The sequence below is a fragment of the Somniosus microcephalus genome, chromosome 9 (assembly GCF_052327205.1).
Source record: "Somniosus microcephalus isolate GS21.2 chromosome 9, FLI_Smic_1.0, whole genome shotgun sequence".
In the NCBI taxonomy this organism is placed as follows: Eukaryota; Metazoa; Chordata; class Chondrichthyes; order Squaliformes; family Somniosidae; genus Somniosus; species Somniosus microcephalus.
This window is the reverse complement of record NC_140995.1, coordinates 42,955,354-42,977,262: the sequence shown is the minus strand read 5'-3', so window position 1 is coordinate 42,977,262 and position 21,909 is coordinate 42,955,354. Positions and strand designations below refer to the sequence as shown.

At 42.8% G+C, this 21,909-nt stretch overlaps 2 protein-coding genes across 2 annotated transcripts in view; both read right to left on the bottom strand.

The window, feature by feature from the left end:
* Nucleotides 1–662: 662 nt before the first annotated feature.
* ptp4a1 (protein tyrosine phosphatase 4A1) lies at nucleotides 663–10,632 on the bottom strand. The gene is made up of 5 exons (XM_085996537.1): nucleotides 10,510–10,632; nucleotides 7,924–8,016; nucleotides 6,629–6,759; nucleotides 4,229–4,303; nucleotides 663–2,267 (listed from the first exon to the last, which is right to left on the bottom strand). The coding sequence occupies exons 1-5, from the start codon at nucleotides 10,612–10,614 to the stop codon at nucleotides 2,150–2,152; spliced, it is 522 nt and encodes a 173-aa protein (XP_085852663.1). The 5' UTR covers nucleotides 10,615–10,632; the 3' UTR covers nucleotides 663–2,149.
* Nucleotides 10,535–21,909, bottom strand: part of LOC147112356 (uncharacterized) — a 25,159-nt gene continuing 13,784 nt past the window's right edge. The window contains exons 2-3 of the mRNA XM_085998164.1: nucleotides 19,930–20,138; nucleotides 10,535–11,018 (exon numbers count right to left, since the gene is read on the bottom strand). Of these exons, the coding sequence (XP_085854290.1) occupies nucleotides 10,923–11,018; nucleotides 19,930–20,138 (305 nt within the window). The 3' untranslated portion in view covers nucleotides 10,535–10,922. The remainder of the gene's footprint in view (nucleotides 11,019–19,929; nucleotides 20,139–21,909) is intronic.

The window sequence follows — 21,909 nt, the reverse complement described above, 5'->3', positions numbered from 1 at the left end:
AGGTGTCTATTGCAGTCAGCTTTGCCTGAAGTCAATTAAACATGGGACCTAATTTGCCTTTATATACACACTTGAATGCAGTCGTGTACCTGCAGCACAGCCTCCCAAAATTACAATACAAATGCAGTGCAGTGAATTGGGCATGCAAGGCAATGTGCCCACTTACACTGCAGCTGCCATCAGCAAAGCACTATGCCAATGGTGGAGAAGTATTGTTCCATCAGCTGTTAACACTAAGCAAAGAACATTGTCTCAACAGCTAGTGGTAAATTCCAGTGCATCCATGGGTTTAAGCAATCATTAAGTGACCAAGGTAGTGAAGAAAATCTGAAGCACCATTGTGTCAGTTCCCACATACTAGCCAAATTACAGCACCAGAAACTCAGGACAGAATGCCTTTCAAAATTTAAACTCATCAGCAAATAACAAGGTTCAAGTTATCAGATCATAGCACCAATGCAGATTCTTGTACTCCTTCACACTTTAACCCATAAATGAAGCATGTGGTCATCAACTTTTCAGCTTTCCTATCAAGACTCTTGAGAATAGTAGTTCTTCAGACCTGGAATAATTGCATCAAGTTTAAAACTACAGGTAACAGGCATAGTTGTACTGACCCAGGATAAACAATACAAGAACCACGAATAGAATACAAAGACTAGTTTGTTTTTTTCCACTTTTTTATTTCAGATGACAAGCTCTCGCACTAGATTTTAAAAAGCTGGTGAATACTGGCAAATTACTTCTCCCACAGAATTATACCACATGTTCCCAAGACAGTATAAATATGGTTTAATCTAACATTAATACAACATTGCATCAAATTACATAATTAAATGATCAAGTATCAACTTATGCAATCAAAAGGCATACAAAATATTAGACATCAGTCTGCATAGTTTAAGCAGAAACTCAAATCACACTTCTGACAAGTTGGTAAAACTCCAATAGTACATCAAACGAAAGATTACAAGTTTCAGAAAGTTACTGTACAATATGAATTTAGCTACAACAAAGCATTTCTACTTTTTAAAAAATTACTTGGTATTTAACAGGCAAACCCCAATATACATTTCCTGCACAAGACAAAGGCAACATACTAATATTAAATAGCCCCCCTCCCCAATCCTTGTTTTAGACCCTCCCTAAATATCAATTGAGTGCCAGTGTTTTCTTGTAAGGCTTTATTTTGAAAACTAAACCCATGTGTGCTTCTGTACACTATGAGCATTGCAATGTTCACAGTCCAACAGTTCGGACACAAGACTGCATAGTGTTTGTGGGTGGGGGGTGGGAGGAAGAATTAATGGTATGCCACATGATTTATAACAATTATTAAATGCATTGCAAGCCTTTTTGAAAATGCAATAGACATCAGCAGAACAAAGAGGGCATTCAAATGTACTATAACGACTTTAGTCAGTCAGTGATAAGTTTAAAAAAGAAACCAAGGCGTACTGCTGTGCAGCAACTAGTTCCAGTACGACTGTGGGAGGGCATGTAGAGTGTTGGTGTACAGTGAGCAGCCAGCCACGTTAAATCTTTTGACGCTAGCACACAGGACACTCATCTGAAGGAGCTGTGCACAAGATTCATGTAGCAATGTCCCATCCAGGCAAACTTTCAAAGAGATACCAAAAAGCTGATGGTAGTTTTGCAATGCACAAAGTGACTCAAGACAGGAAGCAGAGGAGGGGGGGAAAAAAGTGTTAAAGATTCCAGCTTCTCTCACGTGGAACCCAGTTTAAAAAAAAAAAAATCTGGCAGCAATTTAGTGCTTAATTTAGCCATTATATCTCTACTTTGCATCTGTAAACAGCAAGGGTGCACTTTATGGTATACACATGCTGTATTTCACAGCTGTTAAGACAGTTAACATGGAAAGAGTCTATACTCTGAAACCAATTGGGGAGGGAACCCTCATTCTAGTTTAGAAACATACAGCAGCAACTTTTTAGCTCACAAAAAGTGGATCTGAAGGTAAGAGAAACTCAGGGTTTAAAACAAAACACCATCTCCATCTCCCAACTCTCACAGAAGCACCAGTTGACATTACAAGCACATCTAAAATGTTACATTCCCCAGCTGAACTAGCCAAGTTGGCCATCTCCTCTGCCTTCAGATGAATTAGGTGATCGAGCCTCAGACATTACTGGATGCAGCAATTATTCCGATGACCATTGGAATCTTTAAAGCGCAGACGCATTTTGGGACGGTATTTCTCCAGGTACAGGAGCTGCTTGCTATTGAAAGCTCCACGTCGTTTTCTGTAATATAAAAGACAAGGTTTAAAAGTGCTCCCGTGCAATTTGTACCTGCCCTGAACAGTTTCAAGATTCCCCCCATAAAATTGACCCAAATACTGCCTTCTCTTACCTGAAGCCAGAATCCTTCAATTGCTTATCCTCATTCCCAATATAAATATGCTTATCCTCATTCCCCAATACAAATAATCCAGTTACTTGTCGCATATCAGTTACTCAGCCAGTTTGTTTTAATGGTCTTCAGTTTTGAAAGCAGCTAGTTCAAACACAGATACTGATGTGTGATGACGTGGGTAGTCGATTGATGCACAGCATGTGTTACAGCATTAGAGTTTAAACATACAAGATTGCCAATTCAAAAGCCAAATTTGCAAGTAAGGAATACAGCTCCTTTCAAGATGGAATTGCTCTAATGGTTATAGTCTTTGATGCCAATGTTCAGCTCTAGTCACAATTTAGAAAGGGTACAGGGGAATAAAAATCCAAGAGTGAAGATGAGAAGGGTAAATTTTATAATCTAGAAAGGAGGCAGTTGAGACCTCAAAAAGAAATAAGTGGTATATTTACTTCAAAGTGCATCAATTAAATGGGGGGGAAAAAGAGAAGGATATGTTGATTGGGTAGGATGAGAAGTAAATAGAGCGAGTGTAAGCTTGTGTGGAGCATAGACACAAATGGTCTGTTTGTGCAATAAATTATATGTAAATGGCACTAAAGAACTTAAAATTAGAAGTGATTAAGCATTTGAAGTAACCCAAGAAAATTAATAGAAGTAAAAACATTTGAATTTATTCAAAACACAATTAGATGCCATATGAACATCAATGTACTAAAGGCACACGATTCCTTCTTTTGAAGAGTCTTCAATCTCAGCTAGCAATTAGCTAACAAATTTGTGAATTTAGTTCAATAAAACAGGCTAAGCTGCATATATATAGCACAAGTCAGATTCAGTTAAATAGGTTTGCCAAGCAGAAAGATTGCTGGCTGAGGGGCATATTAAGTCGATTTCAAGTATACAATAGTGGCCTGGATTTTGCAGCAGTTAACAGCGGCGAAACTGTCAGCGTTTGCTGTCATTACTTCTGTGAAACTGACAGCAACTTCTGGAGTCCGCACAAACTGTTGTCAATCATTTCCTGATCCTCGACAGGCTGCGCTGTGGAATTCCCCAGAGCTTGCAATCAATTCAAATCACACCAAACTGAAAAACTCTGCTTTATGCTGGAATATCACTGTTAAAACCCTGAAAGTTAAGCCTTGTTGAGGTGTAACTGGGCTTTTAACAGCATACTGACTGTTGAACTGATCAGGGCCTGAAAAACTAATTTTATTTGTGGAATGTCAAATGTTTTCCATTATGATAAAAATTCTATGGTTTAATATAATTTTTTAAAGTTTGGTATTTCACCTTCTACCTTAATCTCATGTGTATGTCCCAATCTTTATTTTGCTCTCTCAAATGATTAATTAATTGAGTGAAGGAAAATCAGTGCATTTAACTTCCTGGTTTGCTGTCTGAGTATTCTGGTGATTGGCTGCTTAAGCCAGCTTGATGACATCACTGTTGCTGGACACTGGCGATCCCCTAGACTTGGCACCAGAATCAAATTATCAGGAGGTGAAATTCATACCAGAGCTCGCTAGATCTTTGTGGGCAGCAGCAAGCTTGTGTTTTGAGTTAATGTGGCAATAGGGAGATCAATTGTCTGCTCATGACAATAAAAATCCTTACCCAAAAAATGACCGTCAGGTTCATGAGCTATAGCTTAAGTTTAGTTCCTAGATATTTTATTTCATTTTAACATGAAACTAAAAAAACAAGCTTTTTTGGGACAATTCTTTTGAATTTTAGGTACTTAAACATTCCTAGTTCTTGGGGTTATAATGCAAGTCCCTATATCTGCACACAACACACTGATTTGGCAGGAGTGTATAAAGGTCACAATACAAACTTCACTTACTGTCGAATGAACTGAACAGCATCTTCGTACTTCATTCCACATTCGATCAGCGCCAAGGCCACCAGAACTGGAGCTCTGTTGAGAAGAAAATAGTTTCAGGCAAGATCACTTTCATCTCCTGAAAAATCTAGACAAGTTGCATCCATCATGGTCCCCTAGTCAGTCAGTTGTGCCCTGTGGATTTGATTAGTCTGTACAAAAAAAAAAAATCACAGGATCAAAAACTGGTCTGTTTTAAGCCCATCGGATCAGTCCCCAGTAATCAGGTACTAAATGATGCTAACAGCCCACCTACTCCCTCCCAGGACTGCACGGTCTAGTGGGAATTGACGACATGGTTTGCAGCTTCCTCCTCCACTAATCAGTTGCTTGTTTATTTGAGGGGCTGTTTTCTCTGGAAAGGAGGCCTGTCTCAGCCTCCTACCTTTGCTGCTGCCTCAAATTCACTGTACAGCATTTTTGTGGCCCAAAGCCTTACATCTGTCTCCTTGACAGCAGGCACTAGAAAGTAATGAGAGAAGTTAGCTAGATCAAACTGAATTTAAAATGAATGCATTTTATTTGAGCGCGCAAAGTTTTGAGGGGTTTTGAATAAGATTCTCACAGCGAGCAAAGTTTGAGGTGTTCTAAATGAGTCAAGGTGTAAACCCTAAAAGTGAAATGCTGAGATCTCAATTTTTGATAAGCTCTGCAGTCAAGTTGCAAGTATTTTAGCAATTTGGTTTGGGTTCTATACTCCTTCCTGACTTGGGGCCACACCAGCGCCCCAGGTTTGCCCTGCTCTACAGTTTCTCACCCTGCACACATTGCAGGACATCTCAGACACTGAGCATCGGTTAGGGCCATGGTCCCAGATGTACTGCAACACTGAGTTCCCACCTCAGACCCCCAGCCTCCATTGTAACCAAGTCAGGGAGGAATTGGGGGAGGGAGGAATTGGGGGAGGGAGGAGGTGGAGAAAGAGAGACAGCAGGGGGCAACAAAAATGCAGTGAGACATAAGCAAAGGATAGACTTTAAAAAAAAGTTAGAGGACAGGAAGGAGGCAAGAGAATAAAGACAGTTACAGGAATTTTCTGCTTATGGGCAGTGCAATTAAGTATCAATTAGTGAATGTGAAACTGTGGCACTAAAGTGCAATAGCACTAGCTGGGCCAGGGCATCAACCCTGGTGAAGACAGACCAGATGTAGAGCACTACATCTCCATTTCTCCATGCAAGCTATTCCTACCACGAGGTTGCCAATGTAACCCAGTTTGTTCCTGTGATTGAACTTAAAGGCCTTTTCAGCTGGCAGTAGAAAGCTGTAAAAAGGAACATATTAACTCATTACAGGAAGCTTTGGTTTATCCGGAGGTTAACTGTCCGGAATGCTCAAGCCACCAGCAAAAATCAGGAGCCGTTGATAGTTTTTTTTTCCTTTTCGTTGCTTTTTTCCCCCCACCAGTCAGGCTCTGCAAGGTCTCGCTGAAGCTGCTGCTAAGCTACAGACACTTGCAAGGTACAGCCAACTGTTTTAGAAGCTGTTGCTAAGCAACAGGGTTTGTTGCCAGATACGGTGCTCAAAATCTCCATGTTTCAACATTAGCACTGGTTTGTCCGGCAGTTTTGATGGGACGGCAACAGCTCGGTCCCATCGGTGCCGGATAGCACAAAGTTTCCTGTACTTGGTCTACTTCTACAGTAGAAGGCAAATTCCTAATGGTGTCCAGGTAAAACCAGGCCACATAAAACTTGTGTCTGATTCAATCCCAGCTGAGCTTCAAACCCCACATCCTATACATCAATTGTCAACCCCAAAACCCTCAGATTATTTTGTTACCTTTAGACTTGATTTTAATATCTTGCTTGCTCCATAAAATCAGTGTTGGGGAAAAACTCAGCTGTCTGTATCTCAGCCTCACTCTAGCCCATCCACAGCAACCCTCAACATGCCAAATTTAAAAAAGTCACCATCTTCAAATGTTCTAACCACCCTTCCATCCTCTGGCTTTGTATCCTCTCCTCCAATTGGAGAACCTTCAGCTGCCTCAGTTCCGCTCGAACTCTCCCTAAACCGCACTAGCTCTCCCACTTCTCAACTTTAAAAACCTTCAAGATCCATCTTTCCAACCAAACTTTTGCATACCTCCAATTATGGCTCAGCAACCATTCCTTTATTCCAGTACCTTTTCCCTCCCTCCTGTAGAAAAATGTAAACAAATGTATAGAGAATTTAATGTAAACATTTTTCTACATTAAATTCTCTATACAAACAAGTTGTTGGACTACACCATGGTAGAAGTTAATTATGCACAAGTGCTGGTCTCAACTAAGCACATTTACACTAATGTGCCTGTTTCACAGCCATAGTTCAAGTAGCGTGCAAGAAAAATCCAGAGAATGCAGGAATAGTACGCACCGTCCAAGTCCTGCCACACAATGGACAGCAATGCAACAGCCAGGATCTTCTCGGAACTTGGCTCTCAAAAGGCAAAGCCAATCATCCACAATCTGATTGGAAGGTGGAGCACCATCATCAAATGGCCAATCCTGTTAGAAAGACAAAGTTCCTATTGTGTTTTCATGCACCAATTCACCATTTTACATCAACACAACCCTCACCCAAACAGGAAAATCTGTGCCAAACCTTTCCCCGATGCCTTTAATGGAACGCCATGATCAAATGTAGTCAAATCTTTGTTAATTTTCACAATGCTGCATGTGAAGTGACAGATTCTGTACATTATAGACTATTAACTGACAAAAGGTGTCCATTCCAAGACCTTGCATGCAAGAATTCCCTTTCCAGTGCATCTTCCACAGCCAATTTCTTACCAAGAATCTTTGTTTGTTTGTCCCCAAACTGTTATCTTATCCCTATTAAAGAATGCATTTAAAAATTGTGAATTTTATGCTCAAGGTAAGGAATGTTCCTAATGGAAAATGCAACACTTTCCCCTGTTTTAGGCACCCGTCAAGCATCTTCAGGTCAGAGAACGCACAGATTATATGCAGAGTAAATCTCCAGCTGCAATAGCCTTAGGCTCAAGGGCACGAGTGGGACGTGTCATTTAAAACCAGGCATTAGTGTGCACTAATTCAGCATTTGTGTAGGAATTGGACTGAAACTGCCTGAACTCACTTCAGGTAGGACCTTTATAGCAGAACAGGAGTGCATCAGTCTGATCTGCATTCAAGTGCAAACACCAGAGGTGGGGCAGCAAACTAATCCATCAGGCCAGTTACCAACTACAATGCAAAGGTCTTTCAACTCTACTCCAGGCTTGAGATGATCACAAGCAGTGATCAATGCCAGTTTGGACAAAAAAAGATGGTTCACACGGTGGAACTGTTCCCATGTTAGATTGGTGCAGTCGATAAGAACAGTTCTGGACAAGAATGATGTACAAGAGTGCAAAAGATAAGTGACAGCCCAAAAATAACAGGCAGTTCACAGAATCTGATGTTATACATTAATATACAAGCCTGTGCTTAAACAGGTCACAGTAAATAATTTACCAGAGAAAAGTATCAACCTTGAATTGGGGCTGCCAGCTGTAGCTACATGAACCAATACATACTGTTTAGGGTAGCCCGATATAACTTTCAATCAAGACTAGGATTTTACTCAGGTCTCAAACACGACCTAAATGGACTATTTTGCATTTGATTGGTCAGGAAAGGTTAAAAAGCTAAACAATTTTTTGTACTTACCAAAAACTGAATGCCTTCTTTTTCAACTGGAGATCTATCATAGGTTGCTTCACATACTCTAACTACTGTGGTAACACTGTACTTCTTCAACTCCTGAAAAATCAGGTAATATGGTAAGTAGGCAACAAGTACACAATGTTTTAGTATTTGCACTTTTATCTAAAGTCTTGAGATTTAGGGCACAAACTGGATTTGGGAACTATACCCTAGAAGAATCATAGAATAGTACAACACAGGAGGCCGTTCAGCCCATCGTGTCTACGCTGGCTCTTCAAGAGTAATCCAGTTAGTCCCACTCCCCTGCTCTTGCCCCATACCCCTGCAATTTTTTCTCCTTCAAGTATTTCTCTGATTCCCTTTTGAAGACCATCTCCACCACCCTCAGGCAGTGCATTCCAAATCCTAACCACTCGTTGCATAAACAGTTTTCCTCATCTCACCTCTGGTTCTTTTGCCAATCACCTTAAATCTGCACCCTCTGGTTATCGACCCTTCAGCCATAAAGTTCTTTATTTGCTCTATCTAAACCCTTCATGATTTTGAACACCTATCAAATTGCCTTAGTCTTCTCTGCTCTCAGGAGAGCATCCCCAGTCTATCCACATAACTGTAATCAAGTCTAGAATTTAAGCTTTCAAACTTGTTTATCCTTTAGATAGTCATCAGACCTAGGGAGACAACATGCTCCCTGGCCTAGCCATTTCATTTCAGTTCACATTTTAGATAGACACTTGAATTGCATTAATACACAATGTGTTACTGAACAAATGTTTGCCCCATTTGTCTCTTCTCCATCCCCTGCCCCAGGCACCCTTTCAACAGTTAAATTTGGCATTAGTCATAAATGTTTGCACCTATTGTGTTGTAGAAAACTTTAGACCCACTGTTTATAGTAAAAGTAAACAAGACAAACTGAATCAGACTCAAAACATGAAGATTGTTTAATTAGATGACCAGGAGAGGTACAAAGGCCTTATGAAAATAATAATCTGAAAATTAGCAAGAAGGTGCCAATTAACATGCAGGTACTTGGGGCAAGGGAAAGATTTACTAAAAAAAGCTTTAAAAAGGTAGTCAGCTGCACAACCAAGTAGAACTATCGGGTCCAGAGGGGTTTAATCAAACGCTATTTAAAGTTTTTAGTACAAATTAGTGAGCTAAATCACAGGTTTCAAATTTCTGCCCAAAGTAGCCTAAAAATGCAGAGCCCAGACATGAGTAATGTAGGCTCTATAAAAAGATATTTCACAGCTAGCTTCTTTTACCAGTCATCAGCATTTATCATTGGGCTCAGGTTTCAGGGAAGCCTTTATCCACTCTTCCACCTGGCTTTTGACAGCCGGCTGCTGCAGAGCCCCAGCTGCCCAACCCAGAGTGAGAAAATGCAATCAGAAGCAGTCAACTGCAAGTGGTATTCTGCAGTTAGCAAGTGTTCAACTGCCAAGAAACCTGCACCAAGTCCCCCCACAAACACTTGCTTCAACCAGCTGTGGCAGAGGCCAATTTGAACAAAAGGATCGCAGCAGGCAAAATGGACACAAACAAAAAAAAAAAAAAACCAGGTGAACAGATGGAAGGAGAGCATGTGCACAGGGGAAGGGAACGGGCCAGAGTGCTATGAGCACATTGGGTTTTGATATTTTACTGGTTTGATTTGTTAACGAGTATGTTTCTGTAGGAGACTTTTGGCAAGATGTATGGTTTCTGCTTTGGTTAGCAAAGCCTCAGAAGCTAGAAGGGGGTCCTTGATGGAGATCTGACACAGGAGCAGTTAGGACTATGGCCACAGATGTCATGCAACACTGACAATTCCAGCCTCAAACCACCCCACATTGTAACCAAGTTAGGTTGGTCCTCTGTGGGACCAGTGTGGGAGAAGTGCGACAGAAGGGACAACAAAAATGCAGAAGGGAGACAAACATGGATATACTTAAATAAAAGTTAGATGACAGGTAGGAGGAAAAAATAAATTGAAGAGTGCCAGTTACAGGAGTTTTTGCCAATGAGCAGCACCACTGGATATAAACTACCTGATGTGAAACTGTGGCACTAAAGTATCATTGGCAAATTCCTAATGTGTCCAGGTAAAATTTTTTAATATCTTACTTGCTCCATAAAACCAGTGTTGAAAAACTCAGCTGTCTATCAGCCTCACTCTAGCCCCATCTGCCACAACCCTCAACATGCTGCATTAAAATGGTCACTCATCTTCAAATGTTCTAACCATCCTCCGGCGTTGTGTCCTCTCCTTCTGTCCAACTGGAGACAACCTTCAGCTGCCGCAGCTCTGGAACTCTCCCTAAACCGCACTAGCCCAGCCACTTCGACTTTAAAAACCGTCAAGACCCATCTTTTCAACCAAACTTTTGCTCAACTCAGATTATGGCTCAGCAACCATTCCTTTATTCCAGTACCTTACCTTTTTCCTCCCCCTCTAGAACATGTAGACATTTTTCTACATTAAATGTTCTGTACAAATGCAAGTTGTTGGACTAGTGGTAGAAATTAACTATGCAGAATTACTGGTCTCAACTGGAGACCAGTAAATGTCAAATGTTTTTTAACCCCTTTAAAGTGGGCTCTCACCTCTATGAACTTATTTAAGGTTGCATTGGTAGGGTTGTGTGTGATCAGGAATCTCATGTTCTTGTAGGTAATTTCCACAGGCGCTGGGCGATTCATTCGAGCCATTTTCTTATAAAAAATGCACAAATCTTAAAAAGTGAAAAAGAACTGTCCCGCAAAAAGCTGAAAATAAAAGGTTCAGTTGTTGTGTCAAATTCCACTGACAACGGAGTGTTTACATGTACGAAGGCTTTTGATGAAGCTCTTGACAAGCAGCAAATCTTCAATCCAGTAATACTGTGACCAACAAACAGCCCACTTGGTTACCCCATCCAGATACGGTCTCCGATGAATCAAGTCCTCTATTACTCCCAGCTGCTGGTAATCTGCTCTCGAGGGGTTTCTTAAGTGGAATAGCAATAGACTTCTACAGTTCACTTGTCTGCATAGATGTCGTGCTGTGCTTGGCAGTAGTCTCCACTGCCCTTCAGAAACTCCATAAATGTGTGACCTAGAACACCACAGAACTGCTGCAATAAAGAACAGAAGTATTAAATGGAACATCTTCTGGAACATTGTGCTCTTCACTATTACATTGCTTTCTCTTTGCCAGAGGTGAAAATTGTTCAGTTAAAAAAAGCAAAGACCGGTGAGCCAGATGCCTTAAAAATGCATCAACTTGCAACTAAAAAAGTCAAGAGCTCAGGAGCTGCAAGCCAAACACTGGCATTGGAGACACTGGACTGACTGCCATATGCCAGCATCTGCTCAGGCTACCAGGAAAAATGATGGATGGTCAGTGATAATTCCAGTACCAGAAATAGTGAAAATATATATATTTTTTAGTTGCTGTATTTACTTGAGACTCTTGCTTATTGCAGTTTTCTGTCACCAGCCTCAAACATACACCATTACCACCTGTGGCTTTCCAGTATCCCAGGATTCCACAAGCAAGAATTAACAAGATTTCAAATTGCAAACCCATGAACTGTCATTCCCCATAAAAAAAATAGGTTTAGTTTTCAATTTTCAGGAGCATATATTTTCAATTTAATGTAGCACATTTGAATTCCATGCAAGTGGCCAGCCATAACCCGCACACAAAGTAACAGTGTTTGTTCCTCTGGCAACGAGATGCTGGAATATGGATTAGTAGGCAGGCAGGAATCAATGGAATGCAACTCTGCATATACAATCTGTGTAGTTTAGACACTGCCATTACAAAGTTTATTTCCTTCCAATCTACTTTCCTATTTAAAATCTTCATTGTGTAGTGACAAGGGAAGAAATTCAGACAAAAATTGTATCTAGAAACAGCATCTTATGGGTAGTGGAGCAATAACTGGATCTAACTAGTTTTCCAGAAGAGCTATGCATCACCTAGAATAAGAAACAGTCCATGTACAGGATGTATTTAGCCTCAACAGTTCTAACATTTCTCAGTATTTGCACCATGTTTGTTAATGCAAGCCTGATTGCAAAGGTCAGCACTGCTAAAGCTACACGGAATTTAATTCTCACTGGACATCAATACAGCACTTCCCAGTTACATCACATCAAGACTAAAAAAGCATTTTAAAAACTCAAAGCACCATTCAGAAAAAAAGTGCTTCATATGCAATGAAGTACTTACACAATAACAAAGGCAAATGTTGCCAAATAACAGCGAGCTGGATAACCAATAAACTTTAGTGGCATTGGTGGAGGGAGAAATAATGGCCAGTATACCAAAATGAATGATGTTCTTTGAATAGTACCGAGGTATTTCAATTCCTACTTGAACCACCAGAGGCAAATGGCACCTCTGTTCACTGTCTCATTTGATAAATGGATGGCAGTTCCAGCATACCCCACGTACTACAGGCTAGCACAACTAGAATAGGCTAACTGGCTGCTTTCTGGACTAGAAATAGAAACTTACAAGACTGTTAGGGAAGCCATGTAATTCAAAAGTCACTAATAAAATGGTGACTCGAGCACTGGGTACACTTTGGACAGACAGAAAAGGAGGCAATGTAGCTACATAGGTCAGTGACACCAGATAGGCAAGTGTCATTGTTCCTGCAGGAGATTGAAAGCTGCACAATGAACTACAACCTTAGCTCAGTGGTAGCACTGTCACCTTGGTGTCAGAAGCTACAGATTCAAGTTCCACGTCACAGACTGAGCACAAAATCTAGGTTGACACGCCCAGTGCAGTAGAGGTTTTTTCTGATGAGACATTAAACCGAGGCCCTGACTGCCCTTTCAGGTGGATGTAAAAGATCTCATGGTGCTAGTCAAAGAGCAGGGACGTTCTCCTCAGTGTCCTGGCCAACATTTATCACTTGAGCATCACTAAAAAAGAGATGATCTGGTTATCACATTGCTGTTTGTTGAGACCTTGCTGTGCGCAAAGTGGCAGCCGCTTTTCCTACATTATAACAGTGACAACACTTACAGTATTTTACTGCCTGTAAAGCACTTTGGGATGCCCTGAGGTTGTGAAAGGCACTATATAAATACAAGGCTTTCTTTTCACTCTGGTTAGACACGGCCAATACACAAATTATGCTACAGACCACCAGGGCATAGGAAGAAATTTTGCTCTATGGAGATAGGAAGAGTACAAGGGACCAGGAAAGTGATTTAATGGTTGACTAATATAAATTGGGAAATCCAAATGGAAGGCATGGCTGCTTCATGACCCAGTGTGCCAGAGCGGAGGTCGTGCTCGTATCAAACTTGTCTTTATATAAATGGCCAAGACTATGTACAGAAGCTGCAGTACCCGAGGCCAGTGAGCAAACGCAACATGATTGAGATTCAAATACAGGTCGAGTGTCCTGAATCTGGCAACCTCGGGACCGAGGCAGAGCCAGTTTTCGCATTTTTCTGGACTTTGGAATGTGTTTCTGATGTCTTAAGCCTGGAAATATAACCTGGGCTTGGGAGTTTCCAGACTTCAGACATCAGAAACACATTCGAGTCCAGAAATGCCTGGGCCCGGGTTGCAGTTTGATGGTGTCCGGAATCCAATACATTTTACAGATTCCGGACGACCCTGCCACCAATCGTCCAGGAGTCCAGAACTCCAGATTTTGGACACTCAACTTGTACTAAATACTAGGAGCCAACTATTAACTTTAAAAGAGCTAATGTCATAGAAATGTTAGAAATTAGCAAACTGATTGAGTCAGGCTGCTCAACAAGAACAAGTGGATCACCTTTGAAAGTATAATGGTGAGCATAATGCATAAATACATATCTAAAACACTCATTAAAACAGATGCAACTAAAATTTAAAAAAATAGCCTCTAAATGCTGCAGGGAGAAAGTGGATAGGGTCCAATGGTGAATATAACATACAAAAAGAGCAAGGCAGCAAGAGGCAAGATAGTTGCAAAAAGGCTCAAAACAAGTACACAATAAACACCCTGAAGTACTTCCTCCAAGTAGTCATAAGAAAGGTCTGAATAACATGCTCTCCCCAGGCAAAGGTATGACTTTGAAACAAGCAAGCTGAAAGTCAGATAGGCCTACGGGGCTCAAACAGTAGGGCGTAGATTTGAAAGTCATTGAGGGAGTACACTGGAGAGGTACCAATAGATTGCAATCAGGCCAACATGGAGCCTGTATTTAAACAGGTCGACAAATCAGACAAGCAACTGACTTCAATCCTGTGCAAAATAATGGATTCAGGTGTAAATTAGATTTTCTAAATTTAGAAGCCAGGAAGATTGGTCTGAATCTATGTTAACTGCTGTTTACGCTCAAAGTGACACCCCAATATGATGCACTAGACTTCAAGATATTTGACCACTTTCCACATTAAATTAAGCTCTAACTTGTGGGGGGTTTCAGGCAAATCTTGGGCATAGATAAGGTATTGGCTGAAGGATAAAATATAAACTCACTTGCACTTGACTACAGACATTTAGGGAAGCATTTAGCTTTACTTCAGATTAGCTCCAACACAATTGCTGAACAGCATGTACAAAATGGGCATCATTTTCACCAGAGGTAGAATCCTGTAAATTTCAGAAGATTCTCACTGGGTTCACCATTCTGTAACAGCAGCATAGGCCCTACATTTCTGTTGTGCCAGAAGCAATGCATATTTATCCAAACCAAATCGAAGGGATGGTTGCAACTTTACAAATAGAAGTGAAAATAAAGCTCAATTTACCCAAAGATACAATAGGGGAATAAAAAGTCACCAGCTTATACAACAGCTAAACAAATCTTACAACTGACAGGATAAGGTGATGGCTACTGTATCAATAATTAAATGTTTAAGCTGCAACTGCAATCTTTTCCAGTCTGTTAAACAACATAATGTGTTCAGTACACCCTAATTACCACTGGTATCCCATTTTGAGTTGAGCAGCAGAGTACTCATCAGTGATGCAACCCACCCTATGAAATGCCCATTTACAACTATGATGAATGGCTGGAAAGTCATTTTGCTCACTCAGCATAATTAAATTGCCCATGGTCAATTGAATATATTTAAAACATTTTTGCAGGCATTTGGATGAGCCTAAAGTGTAGGTCACAATAATAGAAATAGGAACATATGGTGGTACTGGACAAGCATGGGGTGCAGATAAATAAAATTAAGAGCTGCAGCCACGTGGGTCTGGAGGCAAAGGGCACAATAAGATATATGCAATGTCTACACAATACAAGTTACACTGGCACTTGGATGAGATGGCAGGGCAGCATAGCAGGAGATAGAATATAAATATAATAAATATATAAGCAAAAGGAGGTGGAGGAGAACTTTGAGCATGGAAGTGATGGTGCTGGGATGCAGATAGCCAGCTGCCAATGTGTGCATGTGGTGAGGGAATTGGAAGATTAGGAAATGCTGGCTGCATAGGGGCTGCCAACTGAGACAACAGGCTGTGGAAACAATATTTCAGTGAGCGAATGGTCAATCTATGGAACAGACTCCCTAGGGACAGTGGAAGCACTGTGTATTGATTAATTCAAATGCAAGTTAGACAGATTTCTTTCAGAAAATAACATTTTGGGATAGAGTAATTTGAGACATGACATGTGGCAAGTGTAGCATGCTTGGGAGGAGAAAGGTGGCTTTGGACCTATAGCTCCCAAAGCTTTCCACCACTATCATGGAACTATCAGGATGGTAGAAGGACAACTAGATGGACCTTGATCTTTTTTCATCTAGCAATTTCTGTGTTCATATGAGCATGGTGGAGGGGGTGGGAAGAAAAGCAGTGAGCAGGCTCCAGGACAGTGAGCATCTCGAACATGCAGGGTGGGCCCAAAGGCCTCCAGCCAAAACAGTAATTAGCAGTAGTGGCAGGATGAGTCAGACCAGGAGCAGGCAGTAAAAACTGAAGTGGAACAAAAATCAGCAAATGTTGGAATCTCAGCAATGTAGGTAGAGTCTCTAGAGAGAAGTGGTTGGTTTAAACACACTGGTACTGGCCAAACCCCCATCCATGCCTTTGTTACCTCCGGACTTGAATATTCCAACGCTCTCCTGGCTAGCCGCCCACCATGCACCTCCCGGAAATTTGAACTCTCCCACATCCTCGTCCCTCTGATGCCCGTTAAGTCTTGTCCACCCATCACCCTTGTGCTCACTGACCTACACTGGCTCCCAGTCTCAATGCCTCGATTTTATCATTTTTATCCCCGTGTTCAAATCCTTCTATTCCCCCCTCCCTAACTAACCTCCTCCAACCTCCAGAGATCTCTGCTCCTCCAATTTATCATCACTCCACTATTGGCAGCCGTGCCTTCAGCTGTCTAGGCCCCAAGCTCTGGAATTCCCTCCCTAAATCGCTCCGCCTCTACCTCGCTCTTCAAGACACTCAAAACCTAGCTCTGACTAGGCTATTGGTTACCTGTTCTAATGTCTCCTTAGGTGGCTTGGTCTCAAGTTTTGTTTTCATGCTCCTGTGAAGTAGCTTAAAACATTTTACTACATTAAAGGCGCTATATAAATAGAAGTTGTTAGCATTTCAGGCCTATCCCAACACCAGAACTCTTATTACAGATGAAGGATTCTCTACTGTGGCAGACAGGGCTCTTGACAGAGTCTGCCCCATTCCCTGCACTTAAGCCCTCACCTGTTACCAGACCATACTGTGGGAAGGAGTGGACATCATGTATGCAATTCTTTTTACTGAGTTAATCTGGAGACAGTACTGGCAACTACTAGAATCAAGCACAGCTCTGGTTTAAAATCAACATGAATCAAATCAAGAGGATTAGGGGGTGTCGGCACTATTTTTTTTTTTTAAATCCCAGACTTTACAAGGGGACTCTACCCAATGTCTAATCAGAAACTTGAAAGGTCATAGTAGAGATGCTCACAATCAATTATGCAAATCCATATTCCTAATGCTATGTCTATATCAAGTCACTTTGCGTCACTTCCCACTTTGAAACCACGAGCTCAAACATAACCTTCATGTATAAATATTTCTTGGCAGTTGAGTCACAGGGGAATTCAAAAAGGTAGGTCTTGGCCAGAGATCTGACAGTACAGTCTCTACCAGCCTGATCGGGCAGTACAAGATTCCAAATACCAGTCCTTATTAAAGCTAACTAACCTGGTTTCCCTAATTTAGGACATTCATACAGGAGCCACTTTTAGAACAAGCCTCAGAAGACCATTGCTGCCTTAAGGTTTGTCTCCTGCCCCCTTCCCCACCACCCACAAGTACTGGGGTGAAATTGGGACAGAACAATAACCCATTTTACATCTCAGCCTATTTTCTTTTCCATTAACTTCCAGTGTATAAAATGAGCTGCCGATTCACAAACACCCATTTTGCACTACCACCCAAGACCAATTCTACCACCACTGAATCCTTGTTGCATTACATTTCCACATGGATTCACTTCAACAGTATGCATCAGCAGCTGATGTTATCAGAGGTGTATCACAACCAAGCCTGATTCTGTCAGCAGGTACAGATGCCCATATCCAACAGCAGCAGTTACATATCCATCAAGAAGCCTTCCTTTACTAACCTAGGGTTAGGAAGCCAATTGCAGCACCAGTTGAAAATCAGCCAGCAGGCTCAGGATGGATCTGGAGATCTTCCTGGTTTTGATGGTTCAGCCATCAAAATCAGCCTCACCCCTACAAATCCTCCTTTCTCACTCTGCCCCTCTTTCCAAATTACATTTAATGCTTGCACCATGGATACCAGTACCTCACCCAAACAACCACTCAAGAATAGACACCAGCCCCCACCTTCCTAGTCTATATGGCTCAACACAACAGCATTCATCACCTAAACCTTTAGGGCAACAACCCAACAGAATAAAACAGATTATGCTTTTAGGTGTCTGATATTTGCCAAATTTCCAACTGGACAAAACTGTAACTGTAATTAGGAGGTTGCATGCATATTCTAATCCTAAACCTATGTTAGTTTGAAAATCTTGCATAGTGCAGTGTGGCAACAGAAACGACAGGAAAAAGTTTAGAACTGGAGGATAAAGATGGTTCAGTTGCAGCATTTAACAGCACAGTAGTTTTAAATAGTTTTAAAACATTCATGCCCAAGATGCAGATTTGTGGCATGCTCAATTTTTGTCACCAGTTCAAAAAACAAAATGTTCCAATGACGCAGGACCAGCAGAAGAATATATCTTAGAATTCAAACAGATGGAAAGATTCAGATCAGTAGGAAGTTATGATTTGCCATCTGTGGCAGAGATTAACCCTTACAACTCCATAGATAAATTCACTCATCCTGCACACAGCTGCAGGTTCCCTCAAGCCTGTAGCTGTCATTACTACAGAATCAGTGTACATTTCACATGCAAAGCTGCTTTGACAAAAATAGTTACAACTCCACAAAAACTCATTTCCTAAAAGTGACCCAAGTGATTCATTTGAAACTAGTGCAATATTGGTCGATATGTCTAGAAGAATCTTGCAGCTAAACTTAAAAGGAATCTTCCTTTCTGGCTCTCAGACAATTATAAAAGAGCACCAGCTGGCATAAGCCACAATAGACAGCCAGCATAATACCATGACTTGAGAGCAACAGGTGCACAGACTTGAGCAGATTTTATTTTCTTACAGCAGCTAAATTCAAAAAGCTTTTAAAACTGTCAAATAGACTCACTCGACATCACTTACCGAGTCTCTCAAACTAGTTCAGGAAATAAAGCACCGTTGCAATGTTAATCAAAACGATCCAGTTCAAACTAAGCTAGTGAGGGCCTGAGGGGTCAATTCTAAAATCTCCACTCAAGGAGCTTAGCTAGAGACTAACAGACATTAACTGCATATTTAATCTCACTGCCGCCATATGATTTTACATGTTGTGCGAGTCTGAAGCTTGCGGTTGGGGTTTATCGCCAAACGCTGAATCCTTCACTTCCACAACCTGCAACCCTCATCCTAAACTTTCAAGGCAGCAGAGAAAAGTAGCCACTCCCTAAAGAACGAACTTGCATTCGTAAAGTGCCTTTCACGACCTCGGGACATCCCAAAGCACTTTACAACCAATGAAGCACCTTTTGAAGTGTAGTCACTGTTGTAATGTAGGAAACACGGCAGCCAATTTGCACACAGCAAGCTCCCACAAACAGCAATGTGATAATGGCCAAAGGAAAACAGGCAAGTCTCTGATCCACACTGTTGGGGGCGGGGGGAGAATCCCCAGTGACCAATATTAAAATCTCCACTGTGGTTAATATAGGGGAAGGCGGCAGCCAATCTGCCCACAGCAAGATCACAGACAGTAAGGCGACCAAAGGAAAACAGATGGAGTCTCTGGCCCACAATGGTGGTACGATGGAGAGGGGATCCTGACGGGCTGAGCGCGGCTCCCACCCTGGGATCTTACTGTGCCTTTGGGGGTTTGCTGCCCCGCTGCGGACACCCACAGCTTGCCGGGTGACCGAGGTGGACAAGGCATGGCCGGCTGACCGGGGAGAGGAGGCTCACAGTTACTGGAGAGAAAAATGATGGAAGCTCAGCTCCTCACCGCTCAGTCAGTCGAAGGGGCGAGGCCGGGTCGAGCGAGCGAGTGAGAGTGAGAGGCGAAGCAGGCCAGGCGCCACCCCCAACCAGCCACGTTATTAAACGGCGGAGGAGCCATTTTTGTGGCCGGGGAGAGCGGAGGAGCCCTGCGCGCTCTCTTTCCATCCACCCAGTGTGACCGGAGCTTGTGGGCGGTCAGAGAGAGAGAGAGAGAACGCAACACCCCGGGAGCGGGGGAGGAGAACCACCCAACAAACCCCCACCCCCCGGCAAACAATTCGATGGAGCCGGAGCGGGCGGCGCTCCCACGCCACCAGAGCCGGGGACCTATCTCTCCCCCGGACTGACGCAGCAGCGGCGCGGCCCCTTTTTGAGGAGCGGGACGACCGTTCACTGTCCTCGAGCCCGGGCAGAAATGCGCGCGCCCCCCACCTCCCCAGGACACGACAGCGAGCGCGCGGCCGCTCACTTACAGGGATGTGCTTACTCATTGAAGAATGAGTCTCGCTCAGGCGCTCCGCTCCACGCTGCCCAGGTCCCGGTGGCTTTTTTCTGGTGGAAGCTTTCGCTCGCTTGCTGGCTCCTTTTTCTCTCCCCCCACCCCCTTTTATAGATGTGTGTGTCTGCACGTCTGGTTCCCGGCTCCGGCGTCGACGTCCGCCCCCCCTCGCCGCCAGTCCGCCTTCTTATAACCTCCCAGCCCACTGACGTCAGCTTCACGTCACCCGGCCGGCCGCTCCGCCAATCACAGGAGAGGCAGCCGGCGCGAGCCGGTTAGCGCGAGTTGGTCTGAGCCGGGCTGGGATCGCCTGTCTCGCGGGAGGGGTGGAGGGGGGTGGTGTTGTGGGGTGCGATGCTGCTCAACAATGCGAAGCTAATTCCTTTTTATTTTGTGTGTGTGAGGAATATAAAAAGAGTGGGTTTGCAAAAATAAATCAATGCAGAATTATCCATGCATACGCACAAAGCTGATTATCTCCAAATGTCACTTCCTTTTTTTTGCTGCGGTCTGTAAGGTTATAAATAAATGCCCTAATATAATTTTGGATTGCAAGATGGAAAATGCACTTAAACGGGGTGTCGTCCCCACACCCCGCCCCTCTCTAGATCGTGCATGAACATCTTTAGCAACAATGGGCGTGATAATGTGTGCTTGCAAGGCGATGGACTGGGGGAATGTTGTCAGACCACATTTTGACAGGGTGGGGACAGACAGCATTTGCGCGTTCTCAGGTGACATACAAAACCGTGCGATCCAGAGAGCTGTCAAGGGAAATTGGAATTCCTACCGAGAACGGCGTGTAAAATATGATGAGGACCAGGACTTAATAAAAATATAAGTATCTACTATTAAGAACGAGGTAACAGGGCACTTAGAAAATAATTATAGGATTGGGCTGAGTCAACACGGATTTATGAAAGGGAAATAACAACAGAAAATGCTGGAAAAACTCAGCAGGTCAGGCAACATCCGTGGAGAGAAATTTGAGTTGACGTTTTGGGTCGAACCCTTCTTCAAAACTGGAAAGAAAAGAAACTAGATCGAAGGCAGGGCTGCGATCGGACAAAAGAATAAAAGAAACAAAAGGAGTAAAAGATTAGAAGCTAGACGAGGTGGTAATAGGCTGAGATTAGGTGTAAAGTGTACTGGCAGGGCAAAAGATAGCTGCCAGGTGTGAGAGAGAAACAAAAGGAAAGGGGGGGTGGTGGTGGAAAGGAGTGGAACAGTTACAAGAGAAAATGAAATGGGGGCCGAGCTTATGATCTGAAATTGTTGAACTCGATATTGAGTCCGGAAGGCTGCAGAGTGCCTAATCGGAAGATGAGGTGCTGTTCCTCGAGTTTACGTTGAGCTTCCATGGAACAATACAAGAGGCCAAGGACGGTGAGGTCCGAGTGGGAATGGAGCGGTGAATTAAAATGACAGGCGACCGGAAGCTCGGGGTCACCCTTACGGACTGAACGGAGGTGTTCCGCAAAGCGGTCACCCAATCTGCATTTGGTCTCCCCAATGTAGAGGAGACCGCATCGTGAGCAGCGAATACAGTATACTAGATTGCGAGAAGTACAAGTAAATCGCTGTTTCACCTGGAAGGGGTGTTTGGGGCCCTGGACAGTGGGAAGGGGGGAGGTATAGGGGCAGGTGTTACATCTCCTCCGCTTGCATGGGAAGGTGCCAGGCGAAGGGGAAGGGCTGTTTTGCTATCGTACTTTATGAAAGGGAAATTGTGTTTGACGAATCTGTTAGAGTTTTTTGAGGTTGTAACTAGCAGAATAGATAAAGGGGAACCAATGGATGTGGTGTATTTGGATTTTCAGAAGGCATTCGATAAGGTACCACACACAAGAGGTTATTAAACAAAATTAGGACTCATGGAATTGGAGGTAATATATTAGCAGGGATTGAGGATTGGTTAACGGATGGAAAACAGAGAGTAGGAATAAACGGGTTA

What these genes read in the sequence shown, in the direction of transcription:
- ptp4a1 (XM_085996537.1), bottom strand. Translation starts at nt 10,614, where the DNA reads ATGGCTCGAATGAATCGCCCAGCGCCTGTGGAAATTACCTACAAGAAC. An exon ending in CCTTAAATAAGTTCATAGAG is followed by an intron (nt 8,017 to 10,509) that starts GTGAGAGCCCAC and finishes CTGATTTTTCAG; the next exon opens with GAGTTGAAGAAGTACAGTGT. An exon ending in AAGAAGGCATTCAGTTTTTG is followed by an intron (nt 6,760 to 7,923) that starts GTAAGTACAAAA and finishes TCTTTCTAACAG; the next exon opens with GATTGGCCATTTGATGATGG.